At 46.0% G+C, this 19595-nt stretch overlaps 1 protein-coding gene across 1 annotated transcript in view; it reads right to left on the bottom strand.

Moving 5' to 3' along the window:
* The window catches only part of ARHGAP39 (Rho GTPase activating protein 39), a 503675-nt gene that overhangs the window by 395379 nt on the left and 88701 nt on the right, over positions 1-19595 (bottom strand). Inside the window, exon 3 of the mRNA XM_030219972.1 lies at positions 8558-9947. Coding sequence (XP_030075832.1) covers positions 8558-9947 — 1390 coding nt within the window. The remainder of the gene's footprint in view (positions 1-8557; positions 9948-19595) is intronic.

Below are 19595 nucleotides of genomic sequence, written 5' to 3'. Positions count from 1 at the left end.
GGAAGTAACAAAGCAGTAATCTTAAGGGAGGGACCCCAGCAATACTGCCGTGAGAACCCTTGCCTTGAAAACCGCTTCTTGACAGCACTGCACATCCAATCCGTAATGCTTCGGGAACAAATGCAAAGAAGACCATGTTGCCGCCTTACAAATGTCCAAAGGAAGAACCAAGAAATGTTCTGCCCAAGAAGCCGCTTGTCCCCTAGTAGAATGAGCCTTGATCCCTTGCGGAACTTGTTTGCCTGAAAGAAGGTAAGCAGACTCTATCATTTCCCTCAACCACCTAGACAGAGTTGGCTTAGAAGCCGCTAGACCCTTACGGGATCCCCCGATAAGGAGAAACAGACGATCTGAACACCTGAACTCTTCCGAAACTTTCAGATAGTGTCTAGCAACCCTTCTGACATCAAGAGATCGCAGTCTGCGCTGTTCTTTGGAACCCAAGGAAGAACCTAAGACTGGCAAAACCACAGACTGAGAGACATGAAAATGGGAGACCACTTTAGGAAGGAACGAACGAACCGGATGCAACACCACACGCTCCTTAGAAAACTCCAAAAACGGCAACCTACAAGAAAGAGCCTGTAACTCCGACATCCATCTGGCTGAGGCAATAGCAACTAAAAACACTGTCTTGAGCGATAAATCCTTAAGAGAACAAGCCACTAAAGGTTCAAAGGAAGGCCTAGTAAGAACTGACAAGACCAAATTAAGATCCCAAGCCGGAAACATAACTCTCGGAGGAGGCCGCAGTAGACCTACCCCTTTCAAAAAACGAGACACATCCGAAAGACTCGCTAAGGACTTGCCCTGAACGCGACCCCGAAAACACGATATAGCCGTGTCTTGAACCTTAAGGGAAGCAAGAGCCAAGCCCTTATCAAAGCCATGCTGCAAAAAATCCAACATCTCCGGCACCGCGGCTCGTAAAAGACAAATGTCTCGATCAGCACACCAGGCCTCAAAAATCCGCCAAATTCGGACATAATTCAGAGACGTCGAACGGCGACGAGAACGAAGCATGGTAGAGATGACTTTCGAAGAGTAACCCCTCTTCGTTAACCGTGCCCTCTCAAGAGCCAGGCCGTAAGACAAAATCAAGCTGGATCTGGATGAACAATCGACCCCTGAACGAGCAGACCGGGATGGTCCAACAGCCGGAGTGGAGGAGCAGCTAGAAGGCGCACCAGATCTGCGTACCATGGCTGGCGAGGCCAATCTGGAACTACCAGTATCACCTTTCCCTCGTGCGCCTCGATGCGCTGGAGAAGTCTTCCCAGGAGAGGCCACAGAGGAAACGCATATAGCAGAGCCAGAGGCCACAGCTGAAGAAGAGCATCCACCCCACCCGCTCAAGGATCTTTTCTGCGACTGAAGAAATTACTTACCTTGGTGATGACATGAGTGGCTAAGAGATCCCTGACTGGCCACCCCTACTGATCTACTATCATTTGAAAGGCCAGCGATCCGAAAGCCCACTCTCCGGGATCTAGGATGTGCCGACTGAGAAAATCTGCTTGCACGTTTTCCTTCCTGCTTTGTGCGAGGCTGAGAGCGCGATTAAATGAGTTTCCGCCCATGACATGAGTCTCGATGACTCCAGATGTAACAGCTTACTCCTTGTTCATCCCTGCCAGTTGACATATGCTGTTGCATTGCCTGAAAGAATGCGAACCGACGTGCCTTTTACTAGGGAAGAAAATGCCTCCAGAGCTAGACTGATCACCCTGGTTTCCAGGAGGTTGATCGATAAGGACGTCTCCGAAGGACACCACAGACCTTGAGCAAACTGTCCCAGGCAGTGTGCACCCCAGCCCTTGAGGCTGGCATCCGTAGTTATCACTGTCCAGCTGGGCGGATCCAATGGCATGCCCTTGGTCAGATTGGACATCCTCAACCACCAAAATAAGCTGCTGCGCTCCGGCATCTGCAAATGCAACCTAACGTGCAAGTAGTCCTTCTGAGGAAACCACCGGGACAGGAGAGACGCCTGAAGACACCTGATGTGCGCCCTGGCCCAAGGCACCGCCTCTATCATTGCTGCCATGGAGCCCAATACCTGCAAATAATCCCGAGCACAAGGAACCTGCCTGCGCAACAAGGCCTGAACCTGAGATTGGATCTTCAGAATCCTCACCTGAGGCAGAAATATGCAACCCTGTGCCGTGTCGAACAAAACCCCCAAGTACTCCAGGGTTTGAGACGGCACTAACCAACTTTTAGCTGAGTTGACCACCCATCCAATAGACTGCAGAAACTGAACCACTCGATTTCTGACTTGAAGGCTCTCGTGGTATGACTTTGCCCGAATCAACCAGTCGTTCAGATACGGATGAAACAAAATGCCTTCCCGTCTGAGTGCCGCTGCGACTACTACCATGACCTTAGTGAATGTACGCGGAGCCGTGGCTAAACCGAAGGGAAGCGCCCGAAACTGAAAATGCTGTCCAAGGACTGCAAAACAAAGGAAGCGCTGATGCCCCTGCCGAATCGGAATATGCAGATGGGCCTCCGCCAAATCCAGAGCCGTCAGAAACTCTCCCATCCGACTGCCACTATCCCCGAGCGCAGAGTTTCCATCCGAAAACTGGGAACCCGGAGCGCCCGATTGACTGCCTTCAGATCTACGATTGGCCGAAAGGAACCTTCCTTCTTTGGAACTACAAAATAAATGGACTAACGACCGTGTCTGACTTCTGATGGAGGAATAGGACAAACCACCTGCAGCAGAAGTCTTAACAGAGTGTCCCGAATCGCGCCCGCCTTTAGACGAGATCGGCAGGGAGACTCTAGAAAGGCATCGGAGAGAGGACGAGCAAATTCTAAGGCGTACCCGTCTCGAATAACCTCCAAAACCCACTGATCTGAGGTAATTTGGGCCCACCTCTGAAATAACAGAGCTAAACGAGCTCCCACCGGAACCAGAGGAGAGGCCCTCGCACCTTCATAGGGCTGGACGGGCAGCGGATTGAAAAGAAGAGCCGGAGTCTTTACATCCTCAACAGAACCCACGAAACGACCGGTTCCTCTGAAAGAGACGAGACTGCTGTGGCTGAACGCCTCTGACTGACCGAAAACGATAGAAATCCCATCCTTGACCGTGGCTAAAACCAGAATAGCGCTGAGGAGCTCTAGGATGATCTTCTGGTAGGCGAGGCACCTTGGTGTCTTCCCAACTATTGACCAGTTTGTATAACTCGGGCCCCAGCAAAAAGGAACCCCGAAAAGGGAACTTACTTAATTTAGACTTAGAAGCCGCATCCGCAGACCAACCCCTCAGCCACAGAGAGCAACGAGCTGCCACGGTAAGGGCCATGGATTTCGATGACGCCCTCAACAAGTCATATAAGGCATCTGGTAAAAAGGCAGAGCCTGTCTCAATCTTAGCCACTTCTGTGTCAATTGAAAACAAATCATCGGAAGACCTATCCAAAACTCGCTCGGCCCACCAAAAGCAAGCTCTAGCTACCAAAGAGCCACAAATAGCCACCTGAACAGCCAGAGAGGAGACGTCAAAACTGCTCTTTAAGAAGACCTCTACCCTACGATCCTGAACATCTCGAAGTGCAGTACCACCATCTACTGGAACTGTATTGCGCTTAGTGACAGCAAATACTACTGCATCCACCACAGGCACCTTCACTACTACTACTACTACTTAACATTTCTAAAGCGCTACTAGGGTTACGCAGCGCTGTACAATTTAACATAGGACAGTCCCTGCTCAAAGAGCTTACAATCTAAAGGACACGTGAACAGTCAGTCTGATAGGGGCAGTCAAATTGGGGCAGTCTGGATTTCCTGAAAGAGTTAGGTGCCGAACGCAGCATTGAAGAAGTGGGCTTTAAGCAAAGACTTGAAGATGGGCAAGGAGGGGGCTTGGCGTAAGGGCTCGGGAAGGTTGTTCCAAGCATAGGGTGAGGCGAGGCAGAATGAGCGGAGCCTGGAGTTGGCGGTGGTGGAGAAGGGTAATGAGAGGAGGGATTTGTCCTGTGAACGGAGGTTTCGGGCGGGAACGTAAGGGGAGATGAGGGTGGAGAGGTAGTGAGGAGCAGCAGACTGAGTGCATTTGTAGGTAAGAAGGAGAAGCTTGAACTGAATGCGGTATCTGATCAGAAGCCAGTGAAGTGACCTGAGGAGAGGGGTGATATGAGTATATCGGTTCTGGTGGAATATAAGACGTGCAGCAGAGTTCTGAACAGATTGAAGGGGGGATAGGTGGCTAAGTGGGAGGCCGGTGAGGAGTAAGTTGCAGTAGTCAAGGCGAGAGGTAATGAGAGCGTGGAAGAGAGTTTGGGTGGTGTGCTCAGAGAGGAAAGGGCAAATTTTGCTGATGTTAAAGAAGAAGAAGCGACAGGTCTTGGCTATCTGCTGGATATGTGCAGAGAAGGAGAGGGAGGAGTCAAAGATGACTCCGAGGTTGCGGGCAGATGAGACGGGGAGGATGAGGGTGTTATCAACTGAGATAGAAAGCGAAGGAAGAGGAGAAGTGGGTTTTGGTGGAAAGACGATGAGCTCGGTCTTGGACATGTTCAGTTTCAGATGGCGGTTGGACATCCAGGCAGCAATGTCGGATAAGCAGGCTGATACCTTTGCCTGGGTCTCCGCGGTGATGTCTGTTGTGGAGAGATACAGCTGGGTGTCATCAGCATAGAGATGATACTGGAAACCATGAGATGAGATCAGGGAGCCCAGGGAAGAGGTGTAGATTGAGAAGAGAAGAGGTCCAAGGACAGATCCCTGGGGAACACCAACAGATAGCGGGATGGGGGTGGAGGAGGATCCATGAGAGTGAACTCTGAAGGTGCGGTGGGAGAGATAGGAGGAGAACCAGGAGAGGACAGACACCTGGAACCCAAATGAGGACAGTGTGGCAAGAAGTAAATCATGATTGACAGTGTCAAAAGCGGCGGATAGATCGAGGAGGATGAGGATGGAGTAGTGGCTTCTGGATTTGGCAAGGAACAGGTCATTACAGACTTTAGAGAGTGCTGTTTCTGTCGAGTGTAGAGGGCGAAAACCGGATTGAAGTGGATCGAGGATAGCATGAGAGGAGAGAAAATCAAGGCAGCGGCTGTGAACGGCGCGCTCAAGTATTTTGGAGAGGAAGGGTAGGAGGGAGATGGTTGGAGGGACAGGTAGGGTCAAGTGATGGTTTTTTGAGGAGAGGTGTGACTAAGGCGTGCTTGAAGGTGTCAGGGACAGTTGCAGTGGAGAGAGAGAGGTTGAGGATATGACAAATGGCGGGGGTGACAGTATGAGAGATGATGTTAAGTAGGTTGGTGGGGGATGGGATCAGAAGAGCAGGTGGTGCATTTCGAGGAGGAAAGAAGGTGAGCGGTTTCCTCCTCGGTGATGTCGGGAAAGGAGGAGAAGGAGGCCTGGGTTGATTGGTTGAGGGAGAGGTTGAAGGGTGAAGAGGAGGAGATGGCTTGGTAGTGAACTCAAGGTTGATCTTTTGCACCTTGTCGCGGAAGTAATCGGCCAGTGATTGAGGAGAGAGCGAGGGGTGGGTGGGAGCGGAGGGCACTTTAAGGAGAGAGTTAAGGGTGGGGAAGAGACGGTGGGGGTTGGAGCTGAGAGAATTGGTCAATTGGGTGTAATAATCCTGTTTGGCAAGGAATAGGGAGGAGTGGAAGGAGGATAGCATGAATTTGTAGTGAAGGAAATCTGAATGGGTGCGGGATTTCCTCCAGAGGCGTTCAGCAGATCGGGCGCAGGAGCGAAGGTAACGGATGCAAGGGGTCAGCCATGGCTGGGGAATAGTACGCTTCAGAAGAGATTTATCAACATCAGGGACTGGATAAAGTCGCACCATGGACCTTGCTAGCCTAAAGGGAGAATCTGGGAAATCCCACTGAGCCTGGATGATATCCCTAATGTCCTGATGCATAGGAAAAGTTATCCCAGGATGTCTAATTCCTTTAACTAGTAAATCAACCTTGCACACCTCAGGAACTGCGGATTGATCTTCTTCAAAATGCAAAGTGTCAGTCACCAAGGAAATGATTTCCTGAAGATCCTCCTTGTGAAAAATACGAACCACCGACGGATCTTCACCTGGGAAAGAGGAATCCGCCCCTGCCTCAGCGGAACCAGAGTCCTCCAACTGTGACTCATCCAAAATATCCATTTCTTCCAAAGCGGACATTTCCCAATCTTGATCTGAAGCCTGATCTTTCCCGAGACCCCCAGATTCTTTAACTCTCTTAGCAGGAATACATTTGTCTGGGCACAGTATCACCCGAAGAAACAGAAGGTACCAAAGGGGAACCAGCCTGCTTTAAGAGAAAAGCCTGGTACATTTGAATAACAAATTCTGGAGGGAAACGTCCCTCCTGAAGACCTCCTGAAGAGGGAAGCACTGCAGCAGACTGCCCAGCCGGTTGAACTAAAGAAAAGGAAGGCCGGCCCTCCAAAGAAGTTGGCGCTGACAAAATGGTCGCTGTTCCCGCCAAAACGGGAGCACGACACGAATTACAGCAGCGCAGAGACCGGACCGAAGACGCATCCGAAGGATCAACCAGCTCAGCTGTAGCAGAAAGAACCGCTGGAACAGCCACCTCCGCTGTTTCCAAAGCGGTGCAGTACTTGCAAGCGCCGGAGGCTCCCACCCCCTCCCCCCCCCCCCCCCCACCCGATGCTGACATACCAGACAACGGCGCAGCTTCTCGGCCATCGCGTGGCCCCACAGCTCCGGGGGTTTTTTTCTTAAGAACGACCCGATTCTGAGCCAGAAAGGTCTCTCCCTAAAACGCCTGAAACGCGCACTACCAGAGCTGCTGTGCCGTTCGCTGTGCAAAAAAAACTTTTTTTTTTTTTTTTTTAAACGGCTGCCTCTCTTGAAACTACAGTCCTCTTCCGCCAAAGAGACCGAGCTGTCCCCAGCCTAAACTATAAGTAGAAACACCAGGGAACAACATGAAGTATAATGGGGGAGGGACCCGGTTAGTCCCCTGTTGTAACACCGCAAGTCTGACTGAAGTGTGCACTGTACCCAGTCAACAGAAGCCTAAACCACGGGGCACAGAGAAAAGAAAAACAGCCTCTGCCCTGCTATTATACAGAGAAATCTTCCTCTATTTTTTTTTTTTTAACTAGAAAGCCAAATAAAAAAAGATAGAGAGAGGAGACTAAAAGGCTCACCTCCTTCCACCTGCTGAAGACTGAGTTTACCGAATCTTAGGCTAGTTGGCCAGGGCTATTATTGGCTCTCTAGATTCAGAGTTCTCAGTCTCCACCTGCTGGAAGGAGTGCACAACCCACCAGTCAGTTCCTGGACTGGTCCGGAGGGATGCTAAGGAATAAGAGTTTATGGATTCTTTCTTCAAGAACCTATCCAAAATTTTTTTTTAAATTCCAGTTACGTTAACTGCCTTGAGCACATCTTCTGGAAACAATTTCTCCAGCTTAACAGAGGAAGGGGCCACAGAGGAAGGAATGGGAATATAAGGAGAAATAGAGGGGAAAAGAAGAGCCACAAAGGAGAGAAAGAAGAAGCAGAAAAGGGTCATAGGAGCAAAGGAGAAGTCGGAACATATGGAGGAAATGATTTAAGAAGTATGGGAGTGAAAAAGTAAACAGGCAAGGGAGGAGAAAAGAAATGAAATAGGATACAAAGAGGGAGTATGAAAATAGAACACAGAGTCGGGGTGAGCATGAGAGAAACAAATGGCTGGGAGGCAGTAAAGGAAAAGGGGAGAAAACTGACTGGTGATGGGAATAAAAAGGGGATAGAAGAGGAATGCAGTGGGGATAGAAGAGAAGGGATAATGAAGAGGTATGTGTTTTGTACAGTGCTATGCATACAATATAAAAATGATAAGCTATATAATAGTAGATGCAAAACAATAAGTGTGAAGAGGTTATGGCTGAAAGATTAAAGAGATGAGGAAAAGTGATATGGACGGAGAAGAGAGAGTTAGGAAAAACAGAGAATCACAAGAAAAAAAAAGGTAACATAGAAAGTAGTAAGAGAAGATGAAGACGAAAGTAGAACAATGTACATAGGAAAATGCTAAAAGAAAATGTTTTCACTTTATTTTCATTTTTAACACCTGATTATGGGACCAATTTTCAAAACTCTGTATGCAGGTGGCAAAGTATGAGGGTACTTTAAAGCACAGATGGTTTCAGTCCTCAAAGGGATGGAATTTCCCCGTGAAAACTGCCCAGGAAAATTATACCCACAGGGTTCGTCTGCACCTGCTTATTCTGTTCTTATGTCCTTACGTACTTTTTATAAGAAAAAGAAGGACTTGAAAATCAAAGCTGCCACCCATGACTGCCTTCTTTTCCCCATGGGTAAAAGCACAAATGCTGTTCATCTCTACATGTACTTTTACTTGGGAAAAGTGTGGACACTTTTCAGACAGTGAATTTACCTGGGTAAATGGATTTTGAAAATTGCTTTTCATGTGCCTAACAATGGAAATTTATGAAGTTCAATGAAGAAGCACATATGATCAAATAAGAGGTTGAATTAGCAGCACCTAACGTTAATATTATTATTAATTTATTTATAATCCACATTATCTACAAATTCTAAGCTTATTACCTGAGAAGGATGTAGGCATGGTTCTGGAGAAGCTAGGTTTGTCTGGACAGAAACACTTTTTTCCAGGAGTATCTGAGGAAATCCAAGTTTATCAAAAGTGTTCCTTTTCCAATGTTTGTTTTCCTGCTGTGCTATGGCTTCATCTTCACTGAATGCCCGCACAACTGGACCAGGCATTGGTAAAGGCAAGGCCCCATCACTTTCATAGCCAGATCCATCCTTCTGTGAATCCCAGCTACTTCTCTGTTTCATATTGTAGTGTGCCTGCTGTGCTTCCCAAGCTAGCCTTGCGTGGGCCTGGAAAGTTTCAGGGAAACCACGGAGCACTTCATTCTCTGTTGATCTACTGTCTGTTCTACTCATCTGAGGTCGGTTAGGTGTAGGTAATGACCTCTCTTCACTGAGAGTATCCTGTTCTCCAGAACCTTCAGATGATGTGGTATTTGGGTCCATGGAAAGTGAAGGCTTCCTACTTTTCCTTTTCCTTGTGCCAGGTGAATAACCTGTAGATGACATTGTATCCTGTTGACTGGACCAGGACATAGAGTCTTCTCCATGGAAAGGCTGACGGAGCCCCTGGCTGTGTTGAACATCACTCCCCTCCATACTACTGTAATCCCCTGATTTCACCTCTAGACGCTGGTCTCGCACCAGAGATGGACTGTACTGTAATGAATATGATCCTCCAATTGTGTTTGGTGAGTATTTTTGCCCGAGGCTTGTTTTCAGCTTTGGGCTAGAGCCAGACTGTTCCACGTAAACCAATTGCCTAACATATTCTTTGCCAGCAGGACTATATTCTAAGCTCATAAATCTGTCAGGGCATTTCTGTTTGGTCAGTACTAGCTGTTGATATGGAGAATTAGAGGTTTGTTTGGGTGACTGGTGGAAACTGTGAAGTTTACGAATGGGTGACTTTTGTGGGGATCCTGCTCTGTAGTTTCCACCAGCTTCGTATTGCATTTCCATAGGAGGTTCATCATAGATAGGGGCCTGGTACTCCATAGGAGGCTCTTCATACAGTGGAGGTTCATATGCATAACGAGGAGAGGATGGTTGAGACTCACTTGAATGTTTTCTATGTTGTGACTGGACAGAGCAAAAAGAATCCCCCCGCCCAAGTAAAGGGGAGCAGCTGCTGACATGCTCTGCTCTTTTTAAGAATGGTGATGACTTTCTTTCAGGAAAGAAGACAGAGTTGTCAGTATCAACTGCAAAAGTCTGCAATATAGGAGACTGCTGTCCCCCTGAAGATCTCCGAGAATGTGTTCCTTGCTGGTTGTCAGGGGTAAATCCATTTCCTTGATGAATTAGGAAGCTTGGTTCACGGTCTGTTACTTTGATCAACATTCGCTCCTTTGTGCCAGAATTCCATCGGAGAGATGAGGTCCTACAAGAAGGGGGAGAAAGGAAATTAAAGAATTTTTTTTCTGAATTTATTGTTTTATTTCTGATTTTTCATTCAAAGGATATATTTGGTGCTACTATAAATTGCATCTGAAAAAATAAGACTGTGTTTTCAAAAGGTTGTACAGAATATAAACACTTTGTATCTGACATTCAGAATGAAAATATTCAGATAACTGCCATAGTTATCCAAATATTTCTTTTAGCTGCAACTATCCAAGGATATTCAGTGGCACTATCAGGATACTGCCACTGAATATCCCTGTATATGTATATGCTTGAAGACTGCTTTGGCAGTATCTGCATAGTTGAAAAACTAGTACAGAAACCACACTTTCATTAAGAAAAATTGTGCATATTTGTAAAAACCTTTTTATATATAATATTTGATTGTGCTCATTTTTTGGTGTATAGCAGTGAACTGATAGTTCAAATCATGTATGAACACCACATATACATCATTGCACACTCCCCATCCTAACCATAGCACAAAGCAGATGAGTAGTATGCAAACATCTAATACTTTATCTATGAAAATTATTTTATGACAGCCACTTAGCTTGGATCAGGTTTGTGCATGTCCAAAAAAATCTTCTTTCAGCAGATTCCTAATCACTATACTTTTTAAATATCAATCTGTGTGAATATTCAATAGAAAATTTTCAAGATCTGCATAGTGTCAGGACAGAGTGCTTAGAAAGAGTTGCCAATTATCTGGTTTTAATCCTTTAAACAGATAAAATTAGGACAGCTAAAAGGCTGTCAACTTTAACTGGATATTTATCTGTATAGGAGAACTCATCACTTTGTCTAGATATTTATTGCTGGCTGCAATCCAAATACTGGTGCTGAATACCTGGATGTGTTTTTGAAACCAGTATTTAAACAAAACATTGACTGTATTATCTGAATAATGGGCAGTTTATAACTACATTTAAGGAGAAATTAGGTCTTACTGCTAATTTCCTTTCCTTTAGTCCCTCCAGACCGGCACAGGATTGGACTGATGGGTTGTGCACTCCTTCCACCAGGTGGATACTGAGAACATCTGACTAGAGAGCAATAAGAGCCCTGGCCATGTGACCCAAGATTCAGTATATGTCTAACAAAGCAGGAAAGAGAGAAAGAATACCTTCTGTGCCACTGGGAACTGGAGCAGCCACAAAAGAACTGCCAAAAACATGCTCGAAAAGCCATAGGGGGACCAAGACCCACCTGGCCAAACACAACTCAACCTGAGTTGTATGGCAAGACACTGTCACCTTTAATACTTAATTTTGAGTTCCTAATAGAGAGGTGTGGTAGCCGTGTTAGTCCACTCTTAAAGGTTATCAATATAAATCAAACAAAATAAAACATGGAAAAGAAAATAAGATGATACCTTTTTTATTGGACATAACTTAATACATTTCTTGATTAGCTTTCGAAGGTTGCCCTTCTTCGTCAGATCGGAAATAAGCAAATGTGTTGGCAGATAGTATATATAAGAGAAACATCAAAGCATCACTTTGACAGTCTGACAGAGTGGGAGGGTGGGGGTATGCATGGGGACATCAAAGCATTTCATTGATATTCTAACGGGATGGGTGATGGTAGGTGACAGGAGGGTAATAAACAGAGAAATAAACAGAGAAATACAGCTTCATGGTTTATAATGGGTTAGAAACCCCAGATCCTTATTAAGTCCTATTTGTTGGGTGTCAAAATATTCAATCATTCTTATTTCAAAGGTCTTACGTTCCTGTATTGTTTTAAAATTACCTTTCAGTATTCTTACTGTGAAATCACTGGTGCAGTGATCTGGTCTTGTAAAATGTTGGCCCACAGGAGTGGGGGCTTGACTGGCACCGGCTATTTTCATGTGATGTCTGTGCAGATTGAATCTTGTCTTAAGCATCTGGCCGATGCTATATTGGAGAAAAGTTGACCACCCAACCAAGGGACTGCAAGAATTGGACCACCCGAGTCGTAATCTGCAAATTCTCCTGTTATGACTTGGCCCGAATTAACCAGTCGTCCAGATATGGATGCACCAAAATGCCTTCCTTTCTGAGTGCTGCCGCAACCACTACCATGATCTTGGTGAACGTGCAAGGAGCTGTGGCCAGACCAAAAGGAAGCACCCGAAACTGGAAGTGCTGACCTAGAATCGTAAACCAAAGGAACCTCTGGTGACACAGGCGGATGGGAATGTACAAATAGGCCTCTGTCAGGTCTAACGCAGTCAGAAACTCTCCTGACCAGACTGCGACAATAACCGACCGGAGGGTCTCCATCCGAAAAGTGGTGACTCTGAGGGCCCGATTGACTGCTTTGCGATCTAAAATTGGGCGAAAGGAACCCTCCTTCTTTGGGACCACAAAGCAAATGGAGTAACGTCCCTGTATGACCTCTGAGGAAGGAACTGAGCAAACAGCCTGAAGATCTAGAAGTCTCACTAGAGTATCCCGGACCGCACCCGCCCTGACGCGAGACCAGCAGTGATACTTCAGAAAGGCTGCTTTTAACTCCTAACCCTTATTCACTTGTTCAGAACCCTTCTTTTATCATCCTCACTTTAATATTCTCTTATCTCTTGTTTGTCCTGTTTGTCTGTCCTAATTAGATTGTAAGCTCTGTCGAGCAGGGACTGTCTCTTCATGTTCAAGTGTATAGCGCTGCGTACTTCTAGTAGCGCTATAGAAATGATAAGTAGTAGTAGTAGTAGTAGTAGTAGTAAAGGCATCTGAAAGAGGTCACGCAAACTCTAAGGCGTACCCATCGCAAATAACCTCCATCACCCACTGATCTGTAGTGATTCGGGCCCACCCCTGAAGGAACTGTGAAAGCAGAGCTTCCACGGGAATCAGAGGAGAGGCCCGCACACCTCCTTCACTGAGAGGGACAGGAAGGGGACTGGAAAGAGGTGCCGGGGCTCCTACCCCCACGGCAGGAGCCCCGAAAGGACTGTGTCCTTTGAAAAAACCTAGACCTCCGAGCCTGAGTCCCACAGCCGAACCAAAAACGATGAAAATCATGTATCCACCCTCGTCCCAACAGCAAGCCACGACCAAATGACCGAGGCTTATCCTCTGGTAGATGAGGGACCTTGGTATCACCCAAACTATGCACCAACTTGTCCAATTCCTCACCAAATAAAAAGGAGCCTCTGAAAGGAAACTTACTCAACTTAGATTTGGCATCCGCCAACCAAACCCGCAACCAAAGGGAGCGACAAGCCGCGCCCCCCCCCCCCCCCCCCCAAAGCCATGGACTCAGAGGAAGCCCTCAGCAAATCATACAAGGCATCCACCAAAAAAGTGGACCCCATTTCAATCTTGGCTACCTCTGCATCAATGGAAGACAGATCATCCGAAGTCCTGTTCAAGACTATTTCAGCCCAGCGGAAGCAGGCTCTGGCCACCAAAGAGCCACAAATGGCCACTTGTACTGCCAAAGAAGAAACATCGAAACTGGTCTTGACCAGAGCATCCAAACTACAATCCTGAACATCCCGGAGGGCCATACCACCACAAGTAAAATCTTTTAAGTATCTTGGTGTCATTATTGATTCAACATTATCATTCACTGATGTTGTAAAAAAATCCTTTTATCACTTACGGAAGACACGATCTCTTAGAAATTCAATTAACAAAGATTCGCTATGCACCCTCACATATGCCTACATCATCACCCGCTTGGACTATTGTAATACTATCTATGCAGGGCTTACAAAGGCTAACTTAAACGCTTACAAATGATACAAAACACAGCAGCCCGGGTTATCTACAGAGCATCCAAATACGATAGGATTCTATATCAGCTTCACTGGCTCCCCATCGAATTGAGAATAAAATTCAAGATTCTTGCCCTGGCACATAAAGCATTACATTCATCAACACCATCATATTTAGCTAATTTAACCATACCATACACGCCGTCACGTACGCTACGATCACTCACAGACAATAGACTAACTATTCCACCCTTAAGGAGGGCAAGATGGGAATCTATGCGAGTATCTGCTTTCTTTTATTTGGCTCCAACACTTTGGAACTGTCTTCCAAAAAACATTAGATTAGAAGAATCATTTATCAACTTTTGAAAAAAATTAAAAACATATTTTTTCAATGATACATTTGGAAATAATATAAAAGGAATTTTAGATTAATTAAACTACATTTTGATATGTAGCATAGATCAATAGCAGTATGAATGAGCATTGTAACTGTTACTCACCTTTCTAGCATTAATTATTATGTTTGCTGTGCTTTACTATTGATTAATGGATTTCCAATATATGTGTTAGTGTGGATTTATATATATAATTTATAAAGTGTAAACCGTTTTGTTTTTGCAAATGCAATAAATAACGGTATAATAAATAAATAAACGATAAACAATCTACTGGTATCGTATTACGCTTGGTGACCACCAAGACAACCGTGTCAACCACTGGCACCTTAAGCAGGGACCTGTCAGCATCAGGGACCGGGTAAAGACGGACCATGGATCTGGCCAGATGAAAGGGAGAGTCAGGCACATTCCACTGAGCCTGAATAATATCCCGAATATCCTGATGCATGGGAAAAGTCCTCCCAGAGGACCGGATGCCTTTAACTGGTAGGTCCACCTTACAGATCTCTGGAACCGTGGGCTGCTCATCTTCAAAGTGAAGAGTGGAGGCCACCAAGGAAATAAACACAAAGAAATCCTGTGTGGGATAAACACAAAGGAATCCTGTTTAGAAGGAAAGGTTCTGCAGAATCTTAGCAGAGATTGGATGGTGACACCAGTAATTGGGAAAAAAAATGGGAGCTAGGCAGACTTTTACGGTATATGCCCTGATTGTGACTGAATAGATAGGAATGGGCTGGAATGTAAATTTTAAGGGGCTTAGACGTTAGCTTCAGAACTTAGTACAAGAACAGTGCTGGGTAGACTTCTACGGTCTCTGCTCTGAGAAAGGCAAGGACAAATCAAACTCGGGTATACAGTACATATAAAGTTATCACATACTATGTAAATGAGTTTCTCTTGTTGGGCAGACTGGATGGACCGTACAGGTCTTTATCTGCTGACATTTACTATGTTACTATGAAATGAGTTCCTGAATATCATCCTTATGAAAGATGCAAACAAGCGAGGGATCCTCACCCTGTGGTAAGGGGTCTGCGCCGGCCTCAGAGAGGACCTGATCCTCTAAGAGCCCTTCTGCCAAGCCTTCCTCCTCCTCCAAGGAGGGTATTTCCAAATCCAGATCCGAGCCAGGTCCTCCTCTGGAGCCCAGGTGACCCTAGGTCTCTTAGCCAACGCTATAGGCCTAGAAGAATGAGCCCCCACAGGAGCTGCCCCAAGAGACCCTGCAACACCAGACTTCTTTAATAAAAATGCCTGGTACATCTGGAGGACAACCTCAGGGGGAAATCCACCCTCCTGCATCCCTCCAGAAAACACCATGGAGAGTACTGCAGGACCGGAAGTGTGAGAAGAAACTGGAGCCACCCGGTCCTAGCAGAAGTCAGCGCCGACGATGGTGGATTTCCCCGCCAACACTGAGGGTCCTGGCAACTCGGGAGCCAGGACCACGGGTGCCAACTGAATAGTGGTTGGTTGGGGCACTGAGAGGGGGCCACTGCTGAGTCCACTACCATGCAGAATTTGCAAACGTTGAGCACACCGATGCCACGCCACTGACAGACAGCGCTTCAGTTTTTCCGACATCGCGCTGGAGCACCGACGCCCTTCCCCCCCCCCAACAAACTTCTCTAGCACAATAAAGACCAGGGAGAACGGAAAGCACACCACTGTAAGCACTAACAGCGCTGACCTGCTCTTTAGTGCCAAGGGGAAAACAAGAGAAACTCTTGTGCTTTTTTTTTTTTTTTATAATGTGGCTGCCTCTCCCTAAAGCTACAGCACCTTTCCGCCGGAAGGGAGAGCTCTTCCCTGTGAAAACCTCGTGAGATAGGTGAGGAAGAGGGGGAAGGACCCGGGAACCCCCAACTGTAACACCCCTGAGGCTGGGAAAACTCCACCAAAGCCTCCAATTACCGTTCCTTGGTGAACAGAAGAGAAACACTTATAATTTTTTTTTCAGCAAGGAAACAGAAAGAGAGAGAGAGAGAAACTATGGGCTCACCTCCTTCCACCTGCTGGAGACTGAGATTACTGAATCTAGGGTCACATGGCCAGGGCTCTTATTGGCTTTCTAGAGTCAGAAGTTCTCAGTCTCCACCTGTAGGAAGGAGTGCACAACCGATCAGTCCAATCCTGGGCCGGTCCAGAGGGACGCTAAGGAAATGGCTATTAACATTAATCAGATATCTATCATATCTTCAAGGGCCCTTGTTTATGTATCTACATGTCTACTTTTAGACCAGTGGTTCTCAACCCAGTCAGTTGAGTTCTCAGGATATCTACAAATTTGCATAAGATAGATTTACATACAAAGGAGGCAGTGTGTTGAAGTCTATCTCATGCAAATTCATTGTGCATATCCTAAAAACGTCACTGGCTGGGTGTATGCAGAGAAGTGGATTGAGAACCACTGCTTTAGAAGGGGTACCTAATTAGACAGTCTGAAACTGTGACGTTCTTTTACACTTCCAGAATATTTTACAAAATACTGGATGTCTCAGCTTTTATCCCACCAGCACAGAATGGGGGGGTGGGGGGAAGCCACAGAAAATCAGGCCCTACAGTTTTTTCCATTTATTTGAGTTTTGGAGTAGCCTACTACTACTACTACTACTTAGCATTTCTATAGCGCTGCCAGGGTTACGCAGCGCTGTACAAGTTTAAACCCGGGGAGGGACAGTCCCTGCTCAAGAGAGCTTACAATCTAACGGTAACAGACTACGTAGTCAGTGTAGGTAACAGTGTAGGTAACAGGAATGGGGAAGGCTTTAACCTAGGGGTTAAAGCACCAGACTAAGAACCATGGAAGTCAGGGCAAAATCCCCCTTCTTCTAGGGCTGTTCCACATATTCTAGAGCAAGTCACTTAACCCTCCAATTACATAAGATGCAAAACAAACTGAGGTGTGTTAACACATGTTAATTTGACCTGATCTGGTGTATATTTGTTAGGGTGTGAATTTATTAGTTTTAGAACTGTGTTAGCGTTTAGAGGGCAACTCTTTAACTGAGCACCAAAAATCTGGCAGCCAGATGCAGCACACTGAGTGCTAATTTTGTAACAGCTTCTGGACACCCAGATTACTCCTGCTGGGATTCTGCGCAACTGCAGAATTCCGCATTTTTACACAGAATCTGCACTCCAAGGATGAATGGCTGGCCTCCCCGCTGCCTCCCACCCCCAAGCCTCAGTGGGCCCCTCCCCAGCCCACAGCAAAGGAAGGCAGGCAGGCTGGTTGGTTCCCCCAACGCTCTCTCAGACCTACGTGAGTACACCCTGGTGGTCCAATGGCCTCTTCGGGGGCAAAAAGGAGCACTACTCTTTCCTGCCCGCTGCCACTGCTCTCTGGCTCGTGTTGCCACTTTTTCAAAATGGCCGTCATGACTTCACATGGTAATCTCGTGAGACTGCTGCAGGAGGTCTCGGCAGCCATTTGGAAAAAGCGGCGGCACCAGCCCAGACAAGCGGCAGAGAGCAGGAAAGAGTGGGGTTCTTGTACCAAAGAGGTACTCCCGTGTGGCTCCTAACTCATGGATGAGTGCAAGAACAGACTAAAAAAAAATATTGATGCCTGTAGGTGAAGGCAGGGAGGGAACTGAAAAAAGTGGATGATATATGTGGGTGGGTGGAGTGGGTTGTAAAAAAAATAAAGGTGGATGCTGTGAGTGGAGGGAGGGGTCTGTAAAAAAAGAATGGATGCTATGTGTGTGGGTGTGTGTGAGGCAGGGCTGTAAAAAAAAAAAAAAAAGATGGATGCTATGTGTGTGGGTGGGTATGTGGAAGGAGGCTGTAAAAAAAAGGTGGATTCTATGTGTGTGAGGGGGTAGAGGTGGAAAGATGCTGTATGTGGGTGAAGGGAGGGGGCTGGAAAAAATATGGATCTATGGGTGCTGGAAGGAGGCTGGAAAAAAATATAGATGGTATCTGTGTAAAGGGAGCTGTAATACTTGTTAAATTATGATAAACTTGCAGAATTTGCAAATTTTGTGCACAAATTTTGCAAAATGTTTGCACAGAACTTTAAAATTTTTGTCTGGATGGAGTACCAGATTCATTACACAATATTAGCATAAGTTGACATCATTTAGATGCACTCAATTAAGCCATGTCAATAACAGGTATAATTGAATACACGTAAATGTGGCACTTTAGCATGTAAGTTACAACATTCTGTACAGTGAGGCTACTGCAAGAAACTGCAGCAGCCATTTTGACCATGGAGCCGCATGGCGCAGAAGTGGATGTGGTTCGCTCTGCCCATTGCACCACTAGACCATCAAGCAGTTCAGTAACACTCTAACTGAGAGGAGGATAGGAGGAGGGTCTGGACCTTGCTGAGGGGGTGGGGGGCTCAGGACATGAACACAGAATTTATGCGGTTCCCAGTTAAATATCGGGAAGGACCAGCATAAGGGCTAGTGGCCTGCCACACTCTAGTCAGCTGCCTATATTCTGCTCCATTGTCTGGACATGAACTGGCACTAAATATCAGGCTTATTTGGCAGGTGGCAGTCTGTGTTTAAAAGAAATACTGACTACTGCTTAGCACCCAATTAGCACTTATGTGCACAACAGTCATGCGTGTACATGCTAGATTCTAAAACCTACATGTACACTTGCCCACTCATTCTATAAACTGTGTCTAAAGTTAGGCGTGCAATTGGGTGTAGAGTTATAGAATAGGGTCAGTTCCACGTGTAAACTAATTGGTTTCTTAACACTTAACTCTGACCTGCCCATTGCCCCTCCCTTGGCCATGCCCCCTTTGGAGTTGCACGCAAGAGAAATTATACACAGTTTTCAGAATAGGGACATAGATCAGTTATGCATGTAACTACTAATCAGTGCTTACTTGGCAATTTTTCCCCCTAGGTATCCATCTTGTTGTACAACATATAGTATTGCTTTTGAGCATATTTCGAATGAAGAGTTTTGTTGATTTAAAGAAGATCTTTTGGTTTTATCTGTGATGTCATTTTTCATGAAATATGGGGATCTGAGCCACCGGGAGATATAAAATGTCAAGAAGCCATATTGTGAGCCACTAGCACTTTTTGGGAATTAACAGAGACTTAATTTTAATCATCACCCTAGCCCCTGAGGAAGTTTCCATATGGTGTTCAACAAATGGGGGGGGGGGGCTTTATTGCTGACGTTCAGAAAGGCAAATCCAGCTGAAGGCAAAACTGAAGGAAAAAAGTTTTCCACTTACAAGGTACTGTAGGGTATACAACTGGTTAGAATTGGCTACAATTCAGATAAGTGACTCCATTCACATAAGTGATTTTAAAATTAATATTTGTGAAGCAATTTTGAAAAGGGGACTTTAAGCTCTATACACATTTTGGATTATGTTATAACAAGCAAGCACTCGGGAACCTTTATTATATTTAATGACACGGGAGAACCCAATGAAAGATAACTCACAAGGTCACCCTTAAAAGTACCCACTCAGTATGAGGTCCAACTCTTGAGTGTAATCTAATTCTGAAGGTTCCTCTCATTTACACAA

The sequence above is a fragment of the Microcaecilia unicolor genome, chromosome 1 (genome assembly GCF_901765095.1).
Source record: "Microcaecilia unicolor chromosome 1, aMicUni1.1, whole genome shotgun sequence".
In the NCBI taxonomy this organism is placed as follows: Eukaryota; Metazoa; Chordata; class Amphibia; order Gymnophiona; family Siphonopidae; genus Microcaecilia; species Microcaecilia unicolor.
This window is presented reverse-complemented; position numbering and strand designations above follow the sequence as displayed.